Below are 24,001 nucleotides of genomic sequence, written 5' to 3'. Positions count from 1 at the left end.
GACTTTAACTATTCATATCAAATTTTCATATTAGATTATCTATTTATTCATTATTTAGTAATGAGTAATTAATAATTGATATTTTTTAATTATTAATTTATTTTATTTTATTATATTATTTTACTATTTTACCAATTATATGTTAATTAATAATGATATTTTAATTAAATTATGGGTTAAAAAAATTATATTCTACCTACAAGCCCAACCATCAAACCTGGAACCCAATCACCCACCCCCAGCACATGAACCCAGCCAACATATAAAGATGAACGTAGATAGAAAGAAATGAAAAGATAAATAATTGATAAAAAAATATATTTGATGTATCAACAGGAACTTTTAAATTTAAAAATTTTTTTAAAAGTCAGTGTAGCTAAATAAATAATCTATTGTGAGTATATTTTATTATCTAATAGCTAAATACTTAATAGATTAAACTTTTAGTTAATCTATTGAGTATGCTCTGATATCATTTCTCAAATCTTAATATCCAAACATTTTAAATACAAATACTTTTCACTTTTAAATATTTAATTTTTTCATATAATCAATACGTAATCATTATAACTTTTTCAAACTTTTAAATGAAATAAATAATTCAATTTTTTCAAATTTTAAAATAAAAATAATATTAAAAATAATATTTTTATTTTATAATATTTTTATTTAATTTTTTTTTTCTAAAATTCAATAAAATATATTAATTTAAATTATTTTATTATTATTCACAATTCATCTCATCTTATCTTACTATCCAATTAAAGCTTATCATGTCACTTGACAGACATAGTTTTAAGTTTTTAACAGAAGAACATGTTTCAAATATACACGTAACTCTAGGAATTAGTTTGAAACTTTTTGAACTACAGGTACTGATTTATAAAATGTTTAAATCTTTAGTCTCGTTTGGATAGTGAAATGAAATAAAATGATATATAAATAATTTTGAAATAATTTATAAATAGTAATAAAATAATTAGAATTACGATATTTTTTAGAGTTTTAATAAGAGAAAAAAATGAATACAAAATTAAAATATTAAAATATAAGTTTTTAGTATTATTTTTGTTTTTAAATTTGAAAAAATTAAATTATTATTTATATTTTATTTGAAAGTTTAAGAAAGTTATAATGATTAAGTAATAATTAGATAAAAAAATTTAAGATTTGAAATTAAAAAATATTTATATTTATAATATTTAAATATTAAAATGAGATGTGATAAAATGAGATAAGATTAGATAAAATGAGATAATGTTGCTATCCAAACTTTAGAATCCTATGCGAATATTGTATATACCATGGGAAAAAAAAAAAAAAAAAAGATAATCTCTAAGTTTTTGTCTAAACTTGAGAGTGTTAAAGTGGGAGAGAGAAACACTTCACGTGTAATAAATGGATAATAATATATTGGGTAATAAATGCTATAAAATACACTTCACGTGTATATCTCTCTCACTCAAGGCATTCAAATCCGAGTAAGAACGTAAAGGGTGCTCCTATATATATTTATGTACACATTGACTCGTTGATTTGTGTATATAAAGGAAAAGATTACTATGCCGCTTAAACTATACTGCTCGATTTTTTTTTTTTTACTGAATGATGAAGAAAATGATTTTAAATATATTGATGTATTTTTTTATTTTTTAAAAGTATTTAATTATATTAAAAAAATATGAATAGAAAAATAAAAAAGAAAAATTAGTTTTACAACTAGCGGTAACACCGAACGGTGCTACTCGGGCGGCAGAGTAGCACCACTCTTATATAAAAGTGCTAATTTATGCTTGCTTTATGGCTCACATGATAAGTGTTGCAATTGAAGGTTATTAAAACAGTACTAGAATATTCGAATGCCAAAACTTTATGTCCAGATCGTAGTTAGATTGGAAGATAGCATACATAAATTATTTGCAATACTTCAATAAATTTCAAATTTAGAGATGAGATTTAAGTTTGTCCTCAAAGAGTGATCAGTATGAAAAAAAAAAAAAAAAAAAAAAAGTTCAAATCGTGATCTATTGGTTGATGGATGACATTTTGGAACAAAATATTTTGCCCCTAATTAAAAACATTCATCTTCTAAGCTAGTGTAGAATATTTTACATATAAGGAGGTTTCAAAGGGTATTTTGAGCATCCGAAGGTCTCGTTTAGTTATAAAGATGAGATGAAATGAGAAATCTAATAATAGTATTGAGATAGTTTGTAAATAATAGTGAAATAATTTGAATTAAAATGTTTCATGAGATTTTGAAAAATGAAAGAGAAAAAGTTGAATAAAAATATTATAAAGTTATAATATTATTATTAATTTTATTATAATATAATTTTTTAAATATAATTTTTGTTTATAAATTTAGAAAATCTGTAATGATTAGATGAAAAATTTAAAAATTAAAAATTAAAAAGTGTTTGTATTTTAATATTAAAATGAGATGAGATAAGAGTAGATGTGATAAAATGAGCTGAGAGGCCATATGTGAAACCAAACGTATGGAGCCGGTATCGTTTGGATTCAAAGATGAGTTGAGATGAGTTGAGATGGATTGTGAATAGTAGTGAGATGAGTTGTGAATAGTAGTGAGATTTGTGAGTTAAAGTTGATAAATAATAATGAATAATAGTGAAATGAATTGAGATGAGTTGAAATGAATTGAGATGACTTACGAATACAAACTAGACCTAAATTTGTTATGTCAGAACACGAATTGTTTGGCCTAATAGATCATCAGGGTTGTCGTTTTGACGATGAAACATGCTTGGATATAAATGTGTACGATTCAAATAGACATGTGACAATCATGTAGTTGCTTTTTTGAAATTAAAAATAAAACGTTCCATCATTTTATTTCGCAGAGACTAGATATAATGAAACACCAATCCCTAACACAATTGTCAATTTGTCACGTCAACAATAATACAAAGACACAAGTCATACGCACAGTTGTTCTTATTATTCTCCATTTCACTTAGGGACGAGGAAGCATCTCATGATGCAATTGACTATGACGCGAGTAATTTTATATATAGAATATATAATTATCGTCTAATCGTTTAAAAAAATAAAATTTATTATTAAAATATTAATTTTTTTTATATAAATTTTTGTAAATATTTATTATTTTTAAATAATTATGCAACGCTTATACATGCACGACTGCATTAATCATTTTTAAAAAACAAATTAATTAACTTCGTAAAAAGAGGGAGAAAACATACAAACTTCAACAAGCATTTAGAGGCTGAAAAAATTCAAGCAACATCCGATCAACATCCACAAATTCAAGCTCCCAGTCGACAACTGCCCAAGCAAATTAACCTTCAACCGGCCATACGCCCATGGTTCTGATCACCTCAGGGATGATTTCAACAACCAAGTTCACAACAGATTCTCACAACACACAGGCAAAACATGATCTACAATCAATTAAGCAAAATGTTATAAGCTGTGTGAAACAGAGATGATTATGTACAACAAGCATAATCATCAAGCCCGTACGTAGCACCCATGCATTCTCGAGCTTGGTTCAAATTAGAGCCACTTACCAGCTCGTGTGGTGGGAAAATTTATGGATGTATGTCGGTGCTCCGATTTTGAGAAATTATATATATTTGTAGTTTCCGTTTAGAGACGGTATGTACAAATCCTTTATTAAATAAAAAAATATCATTTTAATAAGGATATTATTATCATTTAAAAATAAAATTAACTAAACTTGTAATGCAGTCTCTATTTAAAAACTGTACATAGCATTACTCTCTGATTTTATGGATGTATGGAAAATTTATAGTCTCAAGACTATTATTAATCCTTTTTTTCCGATTAGCGATGCCGGCCTCTAAGGAATAGTACCACAACAATATATGATCACTAAATAAAGTCTACTGAGATGGTAAAGTGCTACATAATTAATATAGCGTCTATGTCGAAACTGCTTCAACATTAAATTAATGCACTTGCTAGCTTGAGATATGATCATGCTAAGTTTAATTAAATGGATGAAAGAAGTCAAATTCGACGTTATTACCTAAAAAATGATCTCTTGCCTAAACAATAGAGATCAATGCTAAATCTTAGCGAATATTGTTCATCAACCTTTAAATTTTAAAAATTAAAAATAAAAATATCAAAAAGATAAAAGTGTGGCATTTTATATAATGAGATGAAGATTAGGGAATGTGAGTACTGAGTGATAAAAGGGTGATAGAATTAAAAGCCACATTTAAGTGATTCAGAAAGGGATATAAATATATATATATATATATATATATATATTTATTTATTTATAGAAGTCAGATAGGAGCTGCTAGCTGTATGACATTTACTAAAATGTCGTTTTTTCTATCACATAGAAATTGGCAGACCTTCATTAATGGAGACAAATGACCAGACTCCTAAAAAAATTTAAAACCTTTTCAATTACAAATAACAATTAGAAAAGATCTGGGAAATTTAAAAAACCTTTTCACCCTTATCAAAAATATAAAAATCCAGCTCTAAGGATATTCTAATCATTTGGTCTCCACAACATATCAATAAAAGCATCTCTCATTTTTGCCTTCAACTCCTAACACTATAAGATATTTGATTTTTAGGGATGAAATGTGTTAGGAAAAATCATTTTTAGAGACGTCTCCAAAAATGTTTGAGCTACTAAATTCGTTCGAACGAATAAATATCCATTTGAATAAGATATTTTGTGACGAACAAAATCGTCTCAAAAAGAGAAAACCGTTCGAACAGAATAAAATAGATTCGAACATGAAATTAATGTCTGTTCGAACAATATATAATCTGTTCGAATAATAATATTAGCGGAAAAGTAATTTATTTTTTCCAGGGAAAGTTAAAAACTGTTCGAACTTAAATTTCTTTGTTCGAACGGACATTTTTCCATTAATTTCTTTATCATCATTAGTTTGTGCATATATTTTTTCCATTAAATTAATAAATATTTTTTTTCATTAATTTGTTATCATTTTCAAAATATAAAAATGTGTATATATTATTTACTATGATTTGCGGTGAGTTAAAATATTTATAAATTCAGAAATTAATTTTATGTAATTAATTTCAAAACTTTATAGCGATTTCTTTTATGTTAAATTTATATAAATAGAACTTTGAAGATAGTATCATTTTTTATATTATCATGAACGGCAAGTAAAATGAAAAAAATAAACAAGGTAGCAAACATGAAAAATAAAACTATACATTAATTACATCTCAAATATATAATGTTCAATACAATATAAAAAAGTAAAATAATAACTAAAACGATCAATATTTGCTAAGTAGATCAACATCCTCTTGTAACATTTTAATGCGTCCTTCCGAATCCCTAAACTTCTCCATGATGGGCTCAACGAACTCCACAAATAGAGATCGTACCTGATCCAAAGTAGCCCTAAGAGACTGTCTCTCAACAGCGACAATACTACTAGAAGCTGGATCTATCAGCGTGGCACTAGGTTGTTCTGGTGCAGTCTTCCGCAAGTGCTCATTGCTCTTGCTGAATGTGATCTTAATACCGACATTATAACCCCCGATCGGAGTAGGAGGTTAGATATCAGCAGAGGCAAATTATGTAAGTTTAAGTTTCTTTAATTTCATGTCACATAATATTTTTATTACTTATACTAACTTTAATGTTTTTGTTTTTGTAAAACGGGATGATATTTCTTAAGGAAACTGTTGCGGATCCATCTAATGCATTATCTGTCAACGATGCTCATCCTTTCTCAAGTTCTTGGATCACGTTCTGGATATTTGAGAGGCTTAGGACATTGCGTGAAGTCATCCTCAACATCATCATCCTCTTCTCGAGGTAGATCAAATGACGACAAGATTAAGGAATTGGAGGAAACAATACTTGAGATAAAACGATTGTGGTCCAAGGAAAAAGAGTTGCTGACCCGATTAGATCAAGCAGTGGATCTTGAGGCGAGATTAGAAGAGAACATGTAGAGGAGACTAGAGAGGGAGGCACAAAAAGCTATACTTGAACAGTTTCAGTCAATTATGTTCTAAAACTCTATACCACCACCACAATCTTAAAATTTATTTTTTTATTTTATTATTTTTTCTATTATTATGTTTCAAAACATTTGAACAATTAATATTTGAAATTTGTGTAATACTAGTATGGTATTTTTAATTAATTAAATTCTGTTCTATATGATTAATATCGTTCGAACGGTAAATAATCAATTCGAATGACAAACAAGAAATACAGTTTGTACAGACGTTCGAACAATAAAATATTTCTTTGAACAACATTAATTTTCAAAACACCGTTCGAACGAACATAATTTCACAAAATAAAATATTTGTTCGAATAGACATAATTTATATTTGAACAAACTTCATTCGAACAAAATTTATTGGATCGAACACTCCGTTCGTTCAAACAGGATCAAAATGGTTATTTGTTCGAATCAAAATTTTAATTTGTTCGAATGGACGGGTCGGTTCGAACTGACAAATATTCCATTCGAACAATTTTTTGAGACGAAATTGGTTTGCCTAAAAAAAAGCTCTCCCGTTCGAACAATTTCGACTAGTTCTGCCAAATTTTGTTTCTAAAAGTATTTTTTGAGACAAAAATTGAATTTTGTCTCCAAAAACCTTTTGAGACGGTCTTTTAGAAACAAAAATTTTTTGTCTCCAAAACTAATTTGGGACGAAATTAGAGTTTATTTAGATAATTTTTTGTCTCAAAAAATCATATATCTTGTAGTGTAAAAGTATATAATTATCTACATCTATGTAGACTTAAAAAATAAAAAATATTTTAGTTCTCTTTAATTTGGTGGGGAGACAGGCCGGGGTTTGTGGAAGTCAACCCAGGTAAACATTAATCAATTATGACGAGTGTCATGCCCAAAAGGAAAAAGGCAATGAAGATCAAAATAAGGAATCAACTATGATATGTTCAGTTTTTAATATATATATATATATATATATAAACCATTCGTCAATTAGCTAGGGCAACGTTTTAACATCACGTTTAATTAAAATTCATACCAATAAGGAACAAACTGAATATTTATATATATCCAACCTACATCCAAAATAGAAAGTGAGGATAAAAAATTCATCATTACAAAGTTTCGAGCTAGCCACAAGGCGCACAAGCAGCATATATGCTGTATCAATATTCCCTGATCTCCAACTATGAATAATACTTGTGGATAGAAAATCGTAGATGATCTCTGTTCATAGAAAGGTGCAGCCAAACTACGTTGCGGGATTCGGCGACAGAACCTATGGAACAACTGGCTGCTAGGGTAGTCACAGTTAAAAGACATGCATGATGCTCTCCAGGCATAAAGTGGTTGTTGCGCAGGACTTTTGGAGAGCATGTTGTTGATCTGTCATTGTTTTCTCAAAGCATAACTTATTGGGGACAACTAACTGCATAACTACAGCTAAAAACAATGTTTATCAAAGTGAACCACGGTAGGTAAGATGGGTCCAAACCATGCATGCTGCCAGGCAAGGTGTTACATCGAGAAGGTGGAATTAATAGCGCCTAGCTACGTACGGCGCCACACAGCAAATATTTCTTAACTTGCTGGTGAGAAATCAATTGATTAACTTTATTAAGATGATCACTTCCTTTTGAAAAACAAGGCCAGAGAATCATATCTTGGTGGAAGCTAGCTAGGTAGAATGCTGCTGCTGATGCTTTTCTTTGAATTTCGAAGTTCCTAAAGCAAATGCCATATAATTGGACATATATTCTGTTTTCACTAACTTCCAGGAAACTTCAAAACATAAGGTTCGAAAGCGTAGACACCCTTTACCCTACAATGCACATCTGATGAGCAATAGATTCTCTTTATTCGATGAACCCACAGAGTAACGTCGCCGGCCATTTTTAATAAATTTGCTGTGTGTCATACTCTTTTGAAGACATTATTTTGATGCATTAGCAATACGTCAAGATAGCACTGATCAGCACTAGCTTTCTGTTGCCTCCACAATCATTTCAGGCAAATTTTTTTTTTTTATCTTAAGCATTTCATGAATACCATACAGCTATCTAGCTTTAACTCAATAAGTAATAATACATACATACATGATATGCACAGCTATTTTTATAGTTCCTTTCCGACTTTGTTTAGGGAATTTATATAGAACTAAAAATCTAAATGAGATGAAAACTCAGACAGTTTTACTTCCTGGTGTCCAAACTATACACTCGATACTTAATCGAATTCATGCATAAGATACAAACAAGCTCAGTACTGGAATTAATACCTCCCGCGCTCTCATATGATGCATTATATTTAGTCCTTAAGCCATTAAGAACGTGATTTGGGTATATTTAGTGGGAGTAGTAGTCCACAAGAGATGTAAATCATGATTGCTAATGAACTTGCAATTTACAATAATTCGTAGCCAGTGATAAAAATAGATGTTTTTATAAATCTGGTAAGGCTATATATATTAACATATTAACCATAATATTTTACCTTGATCTTGGATACTTGAATTGTTCACCACAATATGATCAACAGTAGATTTTTAAACGAAAAACTTTTTGATATTTCATAGACTAGAATCCTAAATACTTGAATATATAGTTTTTTGGTGGCAAACCTTATATATTTTACAACTATGTTGAGTTATATATGAATCTAATTATTAAATATGTTTTTTTTATAAGCTTGCTCATATAAAATTAAGTAGAAAAAACCATAATCCTTTTATATTCCGCTGGATATTGATATATCAAATCCTGTAACCAACACATATATATATATATATATATATATATATATATATATAGGACTCTCATTTTCACTTGCCAGCTAGTATTGGAAGCAAACCAGTGCCAGTGCCAATACCAAACAATACATGACTTGTAGCCCCCTGTACGTATGACTTAGAAATTATTTATGCTATTATTATTATTTATTATGGTTGTTAGTATTATTTTATGTGTACTTTTATGTTATTATTTTATGCTAATTAATTTGTTAAGTCTTTTCCATCATTTTATTTAAGGTATTAATTTTTGGGATCCTAACTAGAGTATGGATATTTTATTAGGCTTTAATTATTTTATGTTGAACGGAAAGGCATGTTGGAGTTTGGACCCTAATTACTTAAGGATTTTAGGGTTTAAGTTATTGGGTTTAGAGACTAACTTGAAATGAATATGGGCTTAGATGATGGCCTAGCTAGGATCCATGGGTCAAGCCCACTATGAGTGTATCATGATCAACACCCATGGAAGGGACCCAAGCTGAGCTGTATGACCCACAACTTCAATATTGGCACCATGCTTGTGAGGGTCTCAACGGCATAAGGGGACAGATTACCAATAGGGTCGAGTGGGAAAAACAATGAGGAACACCCCATTGGATTGGTGGAGAAAATAGTTGCAAGTGCTGCAAAGTGCAGCAAGCCTAACATATGGATGATCAAGCACCTTGCAGAAGGCCTGGCAGACACATCCCAAAGCGAAGTGGAGATGAGTGTCTCGTCCCATGGTAGACGAGTTAGCAAAGTCACCTGCCGTGAAGGTGAGAACTTGGAGCTAATGAGGCTCATAGCTCTGATGAGACAAGAGCTTACTTGCCCAAGGCGAGCAACAATGCAGGACAAACTAAAGCAGATATGGGAGCTTTTTGGAATAACACGGAAGAGTTCAAAAGAGTGGCAGTGATGTACATAGAACCCCACAATCCATCTGAAGGGTTGCATCCAGAATGGGTCTACTGAAGGGATTACGACTCAAAAATTCATATCATCTGAACTCAGATGTATGATCTGATGCCATGTGGAAAACCTTCATTCAAGGAAGGGCTGAGGAGTTGGAGAATGGTAAAGAAATGTGAACCATGCCCTAACCTTCTGTCTCTGTTATCCTGCAATATCATAGTCAAGGCTAAAGGACTCATATCCAAGCATAAGTAAGTTAGAATGCGTCTGGCAGTCCTGCCCTATAAAAGGGATTTAGACATGGGACAAAAACTCACTTTTGAGATCTTAAACAGCTAAGATCTTGCGAAGTTGGGTTCTTTGGAGAAAGCAAGGAGCAGCGCAATGAGGTAGTAAGGAAAACCTGATGTTGTGAGATAGGTTAGCTTTTAAGACTGGACTAGGGAATATGAGGTGAATGTTGTATATAAGAGGTATTTTCATTTTCTGTAGTCTTCCCCTTTCTGAACATGAATAAATCTGTTTTGATCACTATGTTTATCTCATGTTCAAATTCTGCTTTTTCGATACTTTGAATGGAAGGCTTGTATTAATATTATACAAACAAGATCTAATCTCTGTAGAAGAAGAATTTTACAAGATTCAACCTGTCCAATATGTGGAAAGTCTGAGGAAACTGTTGAACATGTATTGTAGGAATGCCCATCTGCACAAGATGCATGGAGTTGTGTTGTACAACTAACAATACCAATCACATGGTGGAACTAGAGGAAGATGCAAAACAATTGGTTAATGCCATCCAACATGCTGAGGAGTCTCTAGGCAGCTGTGGCCACATTACAAATGAAACCAGAGTTCTTAAGTCATTACAAACTGGGAAGATATCTCATGTTCGAAGATCTGCAAATGAAGTGGCTCATCATTTCGCAAAAGATGCTTTAAGTTTTACTTCTGATAGAATTCTTATGGAGGATGTACAAGCTAATGTCCAATCTTATGTAATTTACTTTATATGAGCAAAGACTGTTCCACAACTAAATAGACAAAATTCAAACATATAACATAACTTTGATGACGAGATCGAGCATTGCTTGAACTCTAAACAAAATATTAAACAAACAAATCTTGAACAACTAATCTGCAAATCAGTTCGATTTAGTTGCAAACATACTACTAGAAATCATTCACTAATTAAAGAAAAAGATGGTTTAAGTACAAGGAGTTTTGGGATTCCATGCAAGGATCGACTGTGGAGAGCAAGGAAATCCTTGTTTAGACAAGTCTCCAGAAGAACCTGTGACCTCTACAACCTCTGCAAGAACTTTTGGCTGCTGATTCATCAATCGTTGCTGCTCAGAAGCCTTCTTGAGTAATTCTCTTCGGTCAAGAAATTGATATAATGTTTAATACAAAGTAGGTTAAGGTCTGCAGCTGGTAACATTCAGGTAATACAACAAACACAAAGCTGAACTGCACAAGCCGGCAAATGGGTAGAGATGACACTGAACGTTATTAGGCTATGCTTAAAAAAGTCATCCCCAGTTTATTCGGAGGAGATGAATCAGTTAAGATGATGTGTCCAATGTATAGAAAAGAGCGAAATAGTGCATAAAAAGTTGTGTATTGTAATGTAAATATCAAATTTTTTTCATAGAAATGCCATTCATTTTTTCAACGGATGAGAGCTTTTACTTTCTGTGATGGTGCATGCGAATATCTATAACAAACTTGGCATATGTAAGAGTTCCTAATATTTTTAAGATTATAAATACACCAGGGAAGGATATTCTCTTCTCCAGCCCTTCTCATTTGCCCGATCGATCTGATTTTGTAACAAAACCAGCTCTCTTTCAATTCTCTAAAAACATGTGTATAAGATGTAGAGGATCAGATAATGAAGACCTAGTAGTATAACAAATCATTTGATTATAAGACCAAAAGAATCTAATTAGATGACAAGCTAATGTACATATGCAACAGACAACATTTCAGGTGCAATTAACAATGTTGCAAGGATAAAGCATTGCAAACTTCACTAGATACAACTATAGAACAAGGGATTCATTTGCATTATGAGCGTCTTCAGCAACTAAAGATTTAATGAAGATGAGATCATACTATCTCACCATATTTCATTTAATCTTGTTTTCCATGAAAGAACCAAATATATTGAAGTAGATTGTCATTTCAATAGAAGAATATACTCAGTGGAGATATATATCTATACCATTCATGAAGTCTGGAAACAAATTAGCAAACATTTTACCAAGCCTTTGTGCTTGATTGGTTATTGTTTATTTGTTCCAAACTGGGTTTAAATGATATATATGCTCCAACTCAAGGGCAAGAGTTAAAGTATATTTGTCTTAAGGAATGTATATTGGCATTAAGGAAAATATCATTATAATAAATGCTAAGTCAATTATATTGATGATTGTCACATATTATAATAGAATGTTGAGAGGAAGTTTTCTCCTTTTTTCCCTCAATCTTGAGCAAGCCTTATTCATATCAGATCCCAATCCCAAACACTGAAATCAAAGAAAGAGAGTCCAACTTCGGCATTTTATTGAATGGAGTCTCAGAAAAATACATTTCACATCAAATTACAGCTTTTCTGCCTGGAAATTTTCTTTATTTCACCAATATGCCCCTTCTCTCCTCATATGATTAACCCCAACTGAAATATTTATCTAAAATGAAAATCAAGTGTAATCCATAACAGCCTCCTCATCATTTCTTCCTCCTCTGCCTCATGGACACCATCATCAATGGCCTGCACTCTCTCATTGGGCTTAGGTTTAAAGGAATGGACAAGATGCCAAAAATCGTAGATTTAGACAACCAATGGCAAACCAAATGTGATTGATGGAGCCAATTTTCCCAAGCAGTTGGTTCTCGAGGATTTTGGGGCTCCCTCTTGTATAATGTGATACCCCCATACTGATTAATGAGTGTAGGTGCTATATGGGATCCCATATTCCTCGAGGGAGATGTTCTTGCCAGTGGCTCTGTCCTAACTAACTAAATTTTTCAGTCCCTATAGTGACAAACTTCTATCAGTAAAGGCAAGAAAATGTGGGAAATGGTTTTGACCATTTCGTGTTGATGTCAAGAATAATTCTTGCAGTTTTTAATCGTAATACGATTAATTGAGTTGCACAGATTGATTCAACTGAAGCAAATCAAAACTTCAGGGATAATATTGCTTGAATTAAAATCTCAATGACCATGTTGACCGCAATCACAAACTTCAAAGATCCAAAATATGTTAAAACCTTTATACTTGATGTAATTATTAATATTAAATTTACCTATAAAAAAAGTCATTAACATTAAATCAGACTACATACCTGCTTCATTATATCTGCATGCAGACTTCTGGCCTTCTGTTCAAGTTCCACCTGTCAAACAACAAATCCTGGCTCAGATTTTGATTCCCTACATTAAACATAGAAGGTAATGCAACAAAGAGATTAAGAACAAGAAAATCCAATATCTTAATTTTTTTTCAAGAATATTCATTATCTCTAATAGAACAATTCAACCACAAGTTTCCCAAGTCTCTCTCAACAGTTCTGGAGTTACAGTAGGACCTAGAAGATGGAATCTTTGAAAACAGTGTCCCATATAACTAAAGGCTCTAGTCCTTGGAATGAATTTTCTGGAGAAAGCTCCATATGAATTATCCAAGTGTTGACTTGCTACAAGGACTATATGTCATTAACAAAAGCTTACAGTCTGAGCATTAGAAGGCATCCCAAAACTTCTAAAATTGCCCAACAAGTATAATTTTAGCAATTAAAGGTACTAATTTTCCATTATCTAAGTAAACTTTTTTGTGCACACAACAAATAAAGGTAAATAAAGAGTAATTTTCTCACACAGCTATTCAATTATCATATAGAGCCTTTTCACAAGATGCTGGGAAGGTTAAGCAGAGGTTAAGAGCAGGAAAAAGAACAATAAACTTTTATCCACTCGAGGCCTTATTTCTGATTTTCTTGGAAGATATGGTTGAGGAAAGAAACTCAGATCAATGAAGGGGTCATTCTTTTTGATCAGTAAGTGAAGAAGGGTTTGTTCTTTGAGTAGAAAAAAATTAAATAAAATACAGCGAGAATAAATTGGCATTACATCCAAGTAGTTACAACTTCTAAAACATTTATTGGGATAATAGATACGGTTTTTCATAGCTTTTCCCTCGAAAATCCTATTATGCCATTATATAGATTTAGAAAGGCGCTGTAAGGTTTTTCCACATCTATTTTTTAGCAAATTCTTTTTTATGGGACTTTGGAAAAAGCATCAAGATCAAATAAACTATTGTAAGAAGAATTTCAAAGTCAGTTTCGGTAGATGTAATTTCATTCTAGCTAAGCACTTTATCCAGAATTGTTCTACAGTTTTCTTTAGCTGTTCCTAAAAAACTGTGTTAAAGAAGTAGAATGATTATTTCAGTACATATACTAGTCATTAATACATACAACGGTAGGTTTTCTAAGCAGACCGCTATTCATTTTTTGCCGCAAATCATCACATTCCTCCTGCAAACAAACCACACGGTTAGTAACACAAATGCTGTGCTAGGTATTTGTGATCAACAGAATTGATTCCAAACTAGAGACTCTATTTGATGCAACTGTTCAAAGGAACATTTATTTCAAAACGGGCAAATGCCTGTTTCTAATATATTATCATGATTATTGCAATAAAGTAATTGATTTGTATGATTTTGAGTCTGATATATATATACATATATATATTTCTTTTTTTAAAATCTTGCTTTGTTATCGAAATGAGGGAAAATGAGGAACCTTCAAAATAATTTAGTTACCTCAGTGAAGTCAGAATCAGACAGCATAGATATGTGAATGTCCAATGGTACACAGGAAGCTTGCAAGAGAATTTCACTGCTCATTTTACCAGCAGCTAAGGTTTCTTTTATGCCTGAGGAGACAAAGTAATGAAGAAAGTAAAGGAAGAAAAAGAGAAGAAAATAAATAAATAATCATCAACATAACCTATTTTGTATGAATCCAAATAATTCAAATAGTAACCAAACACATTTAGAAAACATTACAATGATGCTAGCAGTCATTTTGCCTTGTAACAATTACCTGTGACTTGCAAAAGCTGGTGAGAATTTTTCTGCAGATAATCTCGGGGGTCTGCTTTGACTTTTACAAAACTTCCCACTGCTTTGCCCTCAAAATTTTCATGGTCCTTCAATAGCTCCTCCACTAAGCTCCTCCGTAAGTAGACAAGATTTATATTCTCAGCAACAATAGATGCATAACCAGTCTGTTGCATAATAATCTCAACTTCCACTTCTGCAGATTTTTTATCTGAGCTCGGTGTTCTCTGCCTCTGACATGCTACCATAAGATTTTCACTTTTGTCTTCCAAATTGCTTCTATCTTCATTCTCAATTCCATCGTCTTCTGATTGGACCAAGTTCTCAGCAAAATGGGCATCCAGAAGATTAGGTATTCTCCTCTTAGATACTGATTTCTTTCCTAAAAGAGCACGCAGCTTTTCATCACAAATAACCTTCTTCCTATTTTGTGGGTCAAGAAGGTTGTTTTCCCGAATGTATTCAGAGATGATAGAATCAACATCATATTGTGATAACTGTTTGGTTGTATCTGTACCAAGGGATTTGAGGAATTCAATTAAAGGTTTTGATCCCCAACCTGAAAACTGTAGCACCTTGGGCTGCCTCCTTTTGTAAAATGGCTTATATTCTTCCATATCATACATATCACAATCAGATATTGTCAATTCTTTTTCATCCTCACCAAATTTAACAGAGCCGGAACCACTAGAGAAATATCCAATCTTCTTAATCTTAGCTTTTGCAGTATAGACATCATCCAAAGTCAGTCCTTCTTTTTCCTTTATGATTTCCCAATATTCCTTGAACAGGCCCTCGTATGTATCTCTGTCTGTAAAGTCTATCTTGCCCTACAAATCAACAAATATGCAGCTAAATAATAAACGAACAATTAACATGATTACTAGCTCATTAAACCTTAGAATAAATTTCTAGAAAAATAACTGCAAGTTTAAGCAACTTCTTGGTTATATACCATGGACTTTGTCATCTTTTTCATATGACAGCAATAGCTTAATTATTTGATGGGCGATGAACAGAGAGATAATAGATCTCCCTCCCTTCCGCAGAGATTGGTTATATTCAGAGAAACTGATTGACAGCAAACCCACTGAATACATATAGATATAATAAGTATACAAGTGATTTTTTAAAACCAATGGACATACAGAGGATCAACTATGGTAGGGTGCACAAGGCAGCCCCACTCACATCCACTTGGGAAACAAAGCAATAACTCACACTGCAGCAGAACCACACTAGCCAGTCACAATCTCACCGAGACACCTCTCTACCCTCCACTCAATTGACAGCAATCAACTACGGACAAACAAAGCAACCTGCACAGAAACCCAACTGACTAAAAAATTGTCAACACTATATGGTGATTCATATCCATCCGTTAGTGCCAAGTTTCCATCTCCTTGAAATTGCACAGTCAGTTCGTATTGAATTTCCACCTTAACAATAAACAGAATCAATTGTGCACACCCCTAAGACTTGTACACATACACATCAATTACAAAGTTAAGCTCAGTAGTCATATTATTTCGTACTATGCTTGTAAGATTACTGCCACATACCCCATCAGAGTCGTATTCCACCTTTTCTTCTGCTAGTAGAACAAGCTCCAAACACTCGTAGCAGAATCCATTCTTCCCACTGGCGGGAACAAAGTTGGCAGCATTGACGCACCTAGCGCATACAGCATTTGGACAGCAGAAGCAATGAAACTTTGGGGTTTTGTGGCATCTTAAGCAAGAATGACAATCTGATAAGTGAAAACATATCACTTTATCATTTTGCAAGGCAAGTGTAGGATTGAAGAAACAATGAGATAAAAATTCCAGTCAAATAAAAATATAAAGTGGGAAATCACTGTGTTCATTCAATTGTAGGAAATTTCAACATATAAAGTGATCAGTTAAAAAAATGCTAAACAAGGTTTTCCTTTCCATCAACTAATTGGAGTACCAATATGTTCAACGAGCTTATAAAACAGAGAGAATTCTAGAATAAATATTAAGCAGAGATTTTGATAGAAAAAAAAAAAAACCCACACAATCAAATCTTTTTTTTTTTATTGGCACCGGGTGTCTGGAACAAAGTCCCGACTAATCCAAGGGGTGCACAAGCCCTTGGCAAGGAATTTCCTGTCAGTGCACCCTGAGTAATTCAAGGGGAAATTCTCCCACTCTGATGGAATGAGCATACCACTTCAACCAAAGCTCTTATCAAATCTTAACATATCTTATTCGAAAAATGCAAATAGCTTACTGCAAGTCCAGCGTTTTCCATTATCCAAGAGTGAATCATCCTTTCCCACACATCCAGGATGATAAACTTTCAGGCAATTCCTGCAATCAGTGGATACAATAAAATATTAGCATAGACAAAAATCTCTATTAAGCCATTAAAAATGTCATCATAGAATTTGTCTGGATCCCCACTAGAAGCAGAAAGAAACACACAAATATGCTAATGAAAATCAAGCTGATCCCATTATTTAATTGGACCAAACTCACTCGTTAAGTTTTGCAGAAGATTATTACAGATTATCATATGTACAAAAAGCGTCCAAGCTCCTAATGACCACTCATTAAGTTGCTGGAAAATCTAACCTGCCAAATTCCAAGCTTCTTAATTATGGCATCCCATACTTGAGAAGGGCCCTGCCTTGGTGAAAATTCACATTATCAAAAAAAATTAATGCAAGATACCGTAATCAAATGAGGAGAAAGTGATCCTTTGAGACATAATTAATTAGGAAACATAAAAGTTTCAATAGCAAGAACCCTTTTGCACTCTCCAAAGATTAACCAAAAAATCTGGGTAGGATGGGAAGATTCTATAGCAAATAAGGAGAGACTCCCCATCACTACAAACTTTCAACAATGCCACAAAGGAAACTCCCATAGGCTTGTCTAGTTTTTACCATTTGCTTAATAAGTACAAGTCTAACTTTTCCAGAAACGAATTATACATATTTTGATTACATTCTAAAAGTACTTATCACATTTTGATAAGTTCAATACACTTATTTTTTAATTGCACTCTTTCTAGAATTTTGGCTTTAAATTGGACTAAAAATGTGGGTGTGCCCAACAAATGCCATAATCTTAACATGCGTTGATGAAAATGGCCTTAGCTTAGATAAAATAAAAAAGCTCTCCCCCGCGATCCACACCCACCTGCATTGCAGATCACAATGCCAGGGGGCCACGGATAGGCTACCCCCACGCCTCGGGGTGAAGTCCCCCAGCACCCCTTGGTGGGAAGCTCACCCACCATGGTGGACGGTTCAATGGGATAGAGGGCTCCCCTCCACCTACACCATGAGATTATTAGATCATTTTGTAACTTCACCCTTAACTATGACACATGCAGGCCAACAATGAGACTTTTCCTCTGTTTTAATGCCAAAAGTTTACTGAGTACAATTTGAATAAAGAAAACAGTGACTTGAGGGTAACCTCTCAAAAGTGGTAGTTTGAAGATGCAAAGTGTTGCTTTCCCAAATGAATTAGAAAGGCTGCAGAAACAGAATGCTCATTTATAACTCCTTTGCTCCTTGGAGATAGGTTAATCCCCAAACATAAAATACAAAAAACCTGTTTTGGGATTTTTGATATTATAAAGTTAAAAGAGAGTTAGAATATAATTTTTTAATATTATTTTTGTTTTGGGATTTGAAAAAATTGAATTGTTTTTTGTTTTTTGTATTTTGTTTTGAAGTTTGAGAAATTTATAACGATTAGGTAATGATTAGATGAAAAAGTTGAAATTTTGAAATTGACAAATGTTTATGCTTAAATGGTGTTTGAATATTGAGATGAGATGGGACGAGATGGTTTCAAAGGTTTATGAAACCAAACCAGGCCTTAGCATTTACAAAACCTCTAGAACAATAGAACAAGATTAGAATAGGACACTAGGGTAGTGTAATGCATTAAGTGTTTACCAATACCTTTAAAACATGATTAGAGAAAGACAATCTCCAGTTTAAGTGGCCATGTGCTTTATTTTGGCAAAAAAGAACAAGACAAACACGCTCTACCAGAGCATGACCGTAAAGAGACACTGCTTCAAAGATGAATTTGAGCTGAAGTTTGACCTCAACCCCACCAAAGACAAGTGATACTAAGCTTGTGGGAAAGGATAACGGACAAAATGGTCAAGAAACACCTAAAGTTAAACATTTGTATCTTATCTTCTTCTAAGGCCTAATACCATCTTAGATTCTGCAGTGTTACCATAGGTTTCATTTGTTTTTTCTCTCCAATTAATTATCTCGAGTAGCTAGTTGAATTTGATTCTATTCGAATACAAAACCACTAAATACATAGCTCAGTCTGGCTAGGAAAATAAGAAAGTACGCCTGATTTCATAGCTCAGTCTGGCCAGGAAAAATAGAAAGTATCGACCAGCGCGAAGAAAGGGAGAAGAAAATAAATGGAACAAGTATCGAGAAAGCTTCCGCCTTTCTAATACCCTTTTTTTCAAACGAAATAAATAAGAGGTGAGTGTTCCGTATTCCCACTGATCACTATCTGCATCCATTAATTTACACGATACCGACAGTTATGTAATGCAATATTATAAACGACTCGTCAAGGAAAGAGACAAAAAAAAATTAACAAAACTAAAAAACAAAAGACAAAACATTATAAAATAGTGGCAAACAAGATGCAAGTTGCAACATCAACATGTGTACATGCTCACTGATTTGGGTACTCACTTTCCAAAGTAGCCATCCAAAAATACATAGGCGCCCTAAATGCTAATAGGGAAAAAAATTAAGAAATTTGCAAAATCAATGAACCATGCGTGAAAAGGCTTAGCCCTCCAAAAACACAAAACCAATGAACTGCAGGCGTCGCCTTCAGCATAGCACGCAAACTATACGACCGACCAGTTCTACAAAGACTAAAATGGCACATGCAAATAATTTCTTTTGTTTAATGGTTAATTAAAAACAGTGATAAAAAGTGGGTTAATTTAAGGAATAACGGCTGGTTTTCCAAACAAGGAATTTCTTTTTAAAAATTCTATCAGCTTTTTTTTTTTTATTATTCCAACAGCGACTCAGAGCCGGTTTTACAATCGAAGTAACATATTTTAAAAAGACAAAACGTGTATTGCACAGAGAAGTCCCACATTCTTCACGAACACGCCTACCATAAAGGAAAGCTTTTCGGAACCAGGAAGAAGAGAGAAGAAAAATCCTCACCCGTACTCGCAGATGATGAGCTGCCCACCGTCTTTGCACACGAAACACCAATCCTCTGTTTCAGTCTCTTTGTTAACCCTTTGCTTTCTCTTACACTTCCTCATTTTTCAACTCTTTCTTCCTGCTTAACAATGGGACTCCGATTATGCAGACTCTCCCTCTCTCCCTCTCTCTCAGTCGCAATCCCTCCTTGGCCTACGGAGTTCGTGTCCTCTTAAAATTGGTAACTTGGGAAAGAAAAAAGAAACAAAGACTTAAAACTAAAAAGTCGTCCAAACATGTTTGTAACCGAACTACTTTTTCAAAAATTCGAAAACCCAAAATACTAAAATTAATTTTCCATAAACCCAGAAAAGAAAAAATATTTATCACAGAATTTCCCTACTTGCGTGGACATAAAGAACACGTTGTACGGTCGTAATAGTTATGTTTGATAAGTGAAGTGGTACTGTTTTTCATGAACAGCATTATTATTTATAAAAAATTATTTTTTTTATCGGTTACTATTTATTATTTTACATTCTATAAAAAAAAAAAATTATCAGATATAAAATATGAAAATAAGTAGTAATTGATTTATAACAAAATACATTTAGAAATTTTTTACTATTATTTTACTTATACTTAAATGTTTTTGTTTTTTGAACAAAATGTGTGTTAATATTTAAAGTATGCGTTAGTGCATATTATGTTGACAAAGTAACTATAGTTAACGTGACTATAGGTAATGTTAACTTTGGCAACAAAAAAGTAATACAATTTTTCATTAATATAATATATTTAGGGTTTAATCTATATTATGTAGATTTAGTAGCAATTAGGTATAATTAATATGTGATGTATATATAATTAATAAAAACATAAATGATTAATACAAATATAATTAAATTTAGTAGATAAGTATTAGTAGTTATTATTTTGTTAAGAGTACAGATGTCATTCGTGCTTACAACCTTACTAAAATCGAGAAACCCTCATATCAAGCACTCTATCTGATTTGAAATTCAAGATTTAGGGTAAGTTTGGGGGCTGATATCATGTCAGTCTATTTCAAAGTAATTATTGATATTAGTTATTATTTTTTTAACTTTAAATTCAAATATATTTTAATTTATTTTATATATTATTGATATTAGTTATTATTTTTTTAACTTTAAATTCAAATATATTTTAATTTATTTTATATATTTAAATAAATTTACAAAACTTATTCAAATATCTTAATTTATTATTATTTACAGATAATTTAGATCATCTGATAACGTTTTAGTATCCAAACGTAATCTCAATAGAGATTAGTGGAGAATTCTTAAATGTCATGTGGCAAACCATGTTTCGATCATCCTTAATTAAGTTGATTAGTGCAAGATCATCAATGTATGTCACGGGAAATTAAAAATACCTAGAGATTTAAGATTTTGTTGATTGCATGATTAGCCCTTTCCAACACTGTGACTTAAGATAGAAAAGTCATGTACCAGCAAAAGCAAAAGGGTGCTTTGCACATTTGTGAACATTATTTAGTAGATGTTGGAGGTATGTCGTCCTGTATTCAGCCTATTGCAATGGTTAATCAGTCTCATGATTAAGAATTAAATTCCTTTTTCAAGAAAAAAAAACCTAAAAATAAAGGATGCACTAAATAATCTTTTCTTTTGATGGAATTGGCCAACAACTTGTAACCATGAATGCCACTAGTTAAGGCCCCGATTGGATATGAAAACGGTTTTATCTCATTTCATTATTATAATTTTCTTAAATTCTCACAAAAAATATAATAAATAATTCAATATTTTCAAATCACAAAATAATAATAATATTAAAAAATAATATTTTAACAATATTTTATTCAACTTTTATTTAAGACCATCTCATCTCATCTCACTATTCAAACGGATCTTAAGAGTATATCGTCTATATCATGGTAATATTTGATTTGTATGATTTAAATTTTAAAATTTATCTTTTAAATCAAATTATGTAATGTAAATACTTTACTATATGTGTTTTACACACCATATTGATAATAAAAATTTTCTAAAAAATAAGGTGAATTTGTAGGTTTTGAAAGATATACTTTGCTAAAACTCATGTATTTTATTCGACATTATGAGAATGTGCAATATGAAAGGAATTATTTTGGATGCTTTTTGTACCAAAATCTTCTAGACTTCGTGGATTAATAAATGTCAAGTGGAATTTGTGATGGTGACAACTGAACTTGTGGGTAAAAAAAATATTATATTTTGAATCCTTGATATTGAATTGCAAAATGTGAAGCTGGAATGAAAATATAGTTTATAATCTTGTTATTGTGCAAACGGTATTTTTGGAATATATTAATTATGTAGAAAAGTGAACTTTGGTTAAAAAGAATGTGTGAAGGTGTTTTATGTATTGTTTAATTACCTAGTTAAGAGTTGATCTACGTATGTTTGGATATCTAGAATATCTCAATATATCTATAAATAATATTAAAATAATTTGAATTAAGATGTTTTATTAAATTTTAGAAAATGGGAGAGAAGAAGTGAATAAGAATATTTAAAAATAAAAAAAAATGAATATAAGTTTTTAATATTATTTTTATTTTGAATTTTGAAATAAATAGTATTATTTTTTGTGTTTTGTTTGAAAAATTAAAAAAGTTATAATGATTTGGTAATAATTAGATGAAAAAGTTAAAAATTATAAATATTTTATGTTTGAGTGATGTTTGGAAAGAAAACATATGAGAATATAGAAAAATACTTGAGAAATGTTGTTTTACCAAACAGATTGGCCTCATTCGGTTACACAGATAATATGAGATAAAATTTAAAAGTTGAATAAAATATTATTAGAATATAATTTTTTAATATTATTTTTGTTTTGAAATTTGAAAAAATTGAATTATTTATTATATTTTGTATTAAAATTTAATAAATTTATAATAATTATATGAGATGAAATAGTTTGAATTTCGTAACTAAACCAGAATGTGAAATAATATTGGGCTTTGCATAATCGAAGAGCCAATGTGACATATGATAGATTAAATAAGGTAGACTTGTGTGGCTCTAAGGAGTAATACATAAAGGAAAATACTACTCTTACCATTCAATTCTACCGCTTATTTTTATTGTTGTGATTTTTTATTTTATTTTATTTATTTAATGATAAGTAAGTATTTTTATAATTATTTTATAAATGAAAGAAGGTTTGTAATATACACAAGAGCTTTTATAATTGAAAATGTATTTGTATCAGCCCATAGCCGCAGCACATGAGGTGTGCTGCGGTAAAAAATAAAAATAAAAAAATAATGTGAAGTGTGCTGCGACTATAGGCCGATGCATAGAAATACTTTTTATAATTATTTTACAATCTATGTTGCAAGTAATCAATGCAATCACATCATCATTGAAAATTGAAATTTCTAATATTTTTAAAAAGTTAAAATATTTTTAGAATATAATTTCTAATATTATTTTTGTTTAAAAATTTAGAAAACTTGAATTATTTTTTATATTTAGTTTGAAAGTTTGAGAAATTATAATGATAAGATAAAAATTTAAATATTTAAAATTAAAAAATATTTATATTTAAATTATATTAAAATATTAAAAAAATAAAATAAATAAAATATTTTATCTCAACATCGAAATGAAGCTTTGAATTAGAGCCTAGATAGCTTTTCATCGAACGTATTTCTCACCTAATCGGCCGCTCCACTTAACAGCGAGTTTTCATCGAGAAAACTTCCACCCCGGGCCCCGGCCCACTTGACCATTGGGTTTTTAATTGAAATCACTGCCACTCAACCGATGGTTAACATCTCATCAATCACCACATTCATTATCTTATTTCTTATTTGCACATTTAAACTAACTTTGATGAAATTATATTGTCGCATAAATAATGTCAACCCAAGTGTAATATATTTGAAGTAGAATTAATAAGCATAATTAATTGGGTAATGCTATATACAC

At 31.4% G+C, this 24,001-nt stretch overlaps 1 protein-coding gene across 2 annotated transcripts; it reads right to left on the bottom strand.

Annotated features, from left to right (window-relative positions):
* Positions 1 to 10,735: 10,735 nt before the first annotated feature.
* Positions 10,736 to 20,281, bottom strand: LOC121242905 (uncharacterized protein At5g08430). 2 transcript variants are annotated; one of them, XM_041140910.1, is made up of 9 exons: positions 20,031 to 20,280; positions 17,078 to 17,157; positions 16,384 to 16,571; positions 14,805 to 15,651; positions 14,522 to 14,634; positions 14,172 to 14,231; positions 13,038 to 13,088; positions 11,472 to 11,542; positions 10,736 to 11,085 (listed from the first exon to the last, which is right to left on the bottom strand). In XM_041140910.1, exons 1-9 carry the CDS (start codon positions 20,132 to 20,134, stop codon positions 10,893 to 10,895), a joined length of 1,707 nt encoding a protein of 568 aa, XP_040996844.1. In that variant the 5' UTR covers positions 20,135 to 20,280; the 3' UTR covers positions 10,736 to 10,892. The 2 variants fall into 2 exon arrangements, with proteins under 2 accessions (XP_040996844.1, XP_040996853.1); XM_041140919.1 differs by lacking the exon at positions 10,736 to 11,085 and having other exon boundaries at positions 11,472 to 11,586; positions 20,031 to 20,281.
* Between the last annotated feature and the right edge of the window lie 3,720 nt (positions 20,282 to 24,001).

This window comes from Juglans microcarpa x Juglans regia, chromosome 1D, assembly GCF_004785595.1.
Source record: "Juglans microcarpa x Juglans regia isolate MS1-56 chromosome 1D, Jm3101_v1.0, whole genome shotgun sequence".
In the NCBI taxonomy this organism is placed as follows: Eukaryota; Viridiplantae; Streptophyta; class Magnoliopsida; order Fagales; family Juglandaceae; genus Juglans; species Juglans microcarpa x Juglans regia.
Note: the sequence above shows the minus strand (reverse complement) of the source record. Positions and strands in the feature narration are given on the sequence as shown.

Excerpts from the sequence above, each read along its gene's own strand:
- LOC121242905 (XM_041140910.1), bottom strand. The coding sequence starts at position 20,134 with ATGAGGAAGTGTAAGAGAAAGCAAAGGGTTAACAAAGAGACTGAAACA. Across the intron at positions 17,158-20,030 it reads CTCATCATCTGCGAGTACGG|GAATTGCCTGAAAGTTTATC; the intron begins GTGAGGATTTTT and ends CACTGATTGCAG. Across the intron at positions 15,652-16,383 it reads TGGAATACGACTCTGATGGG|GGCAAGATAGACTTTACAGA; the intron begins GTATGTGGCAGT and ends GTTGATTTGTAG.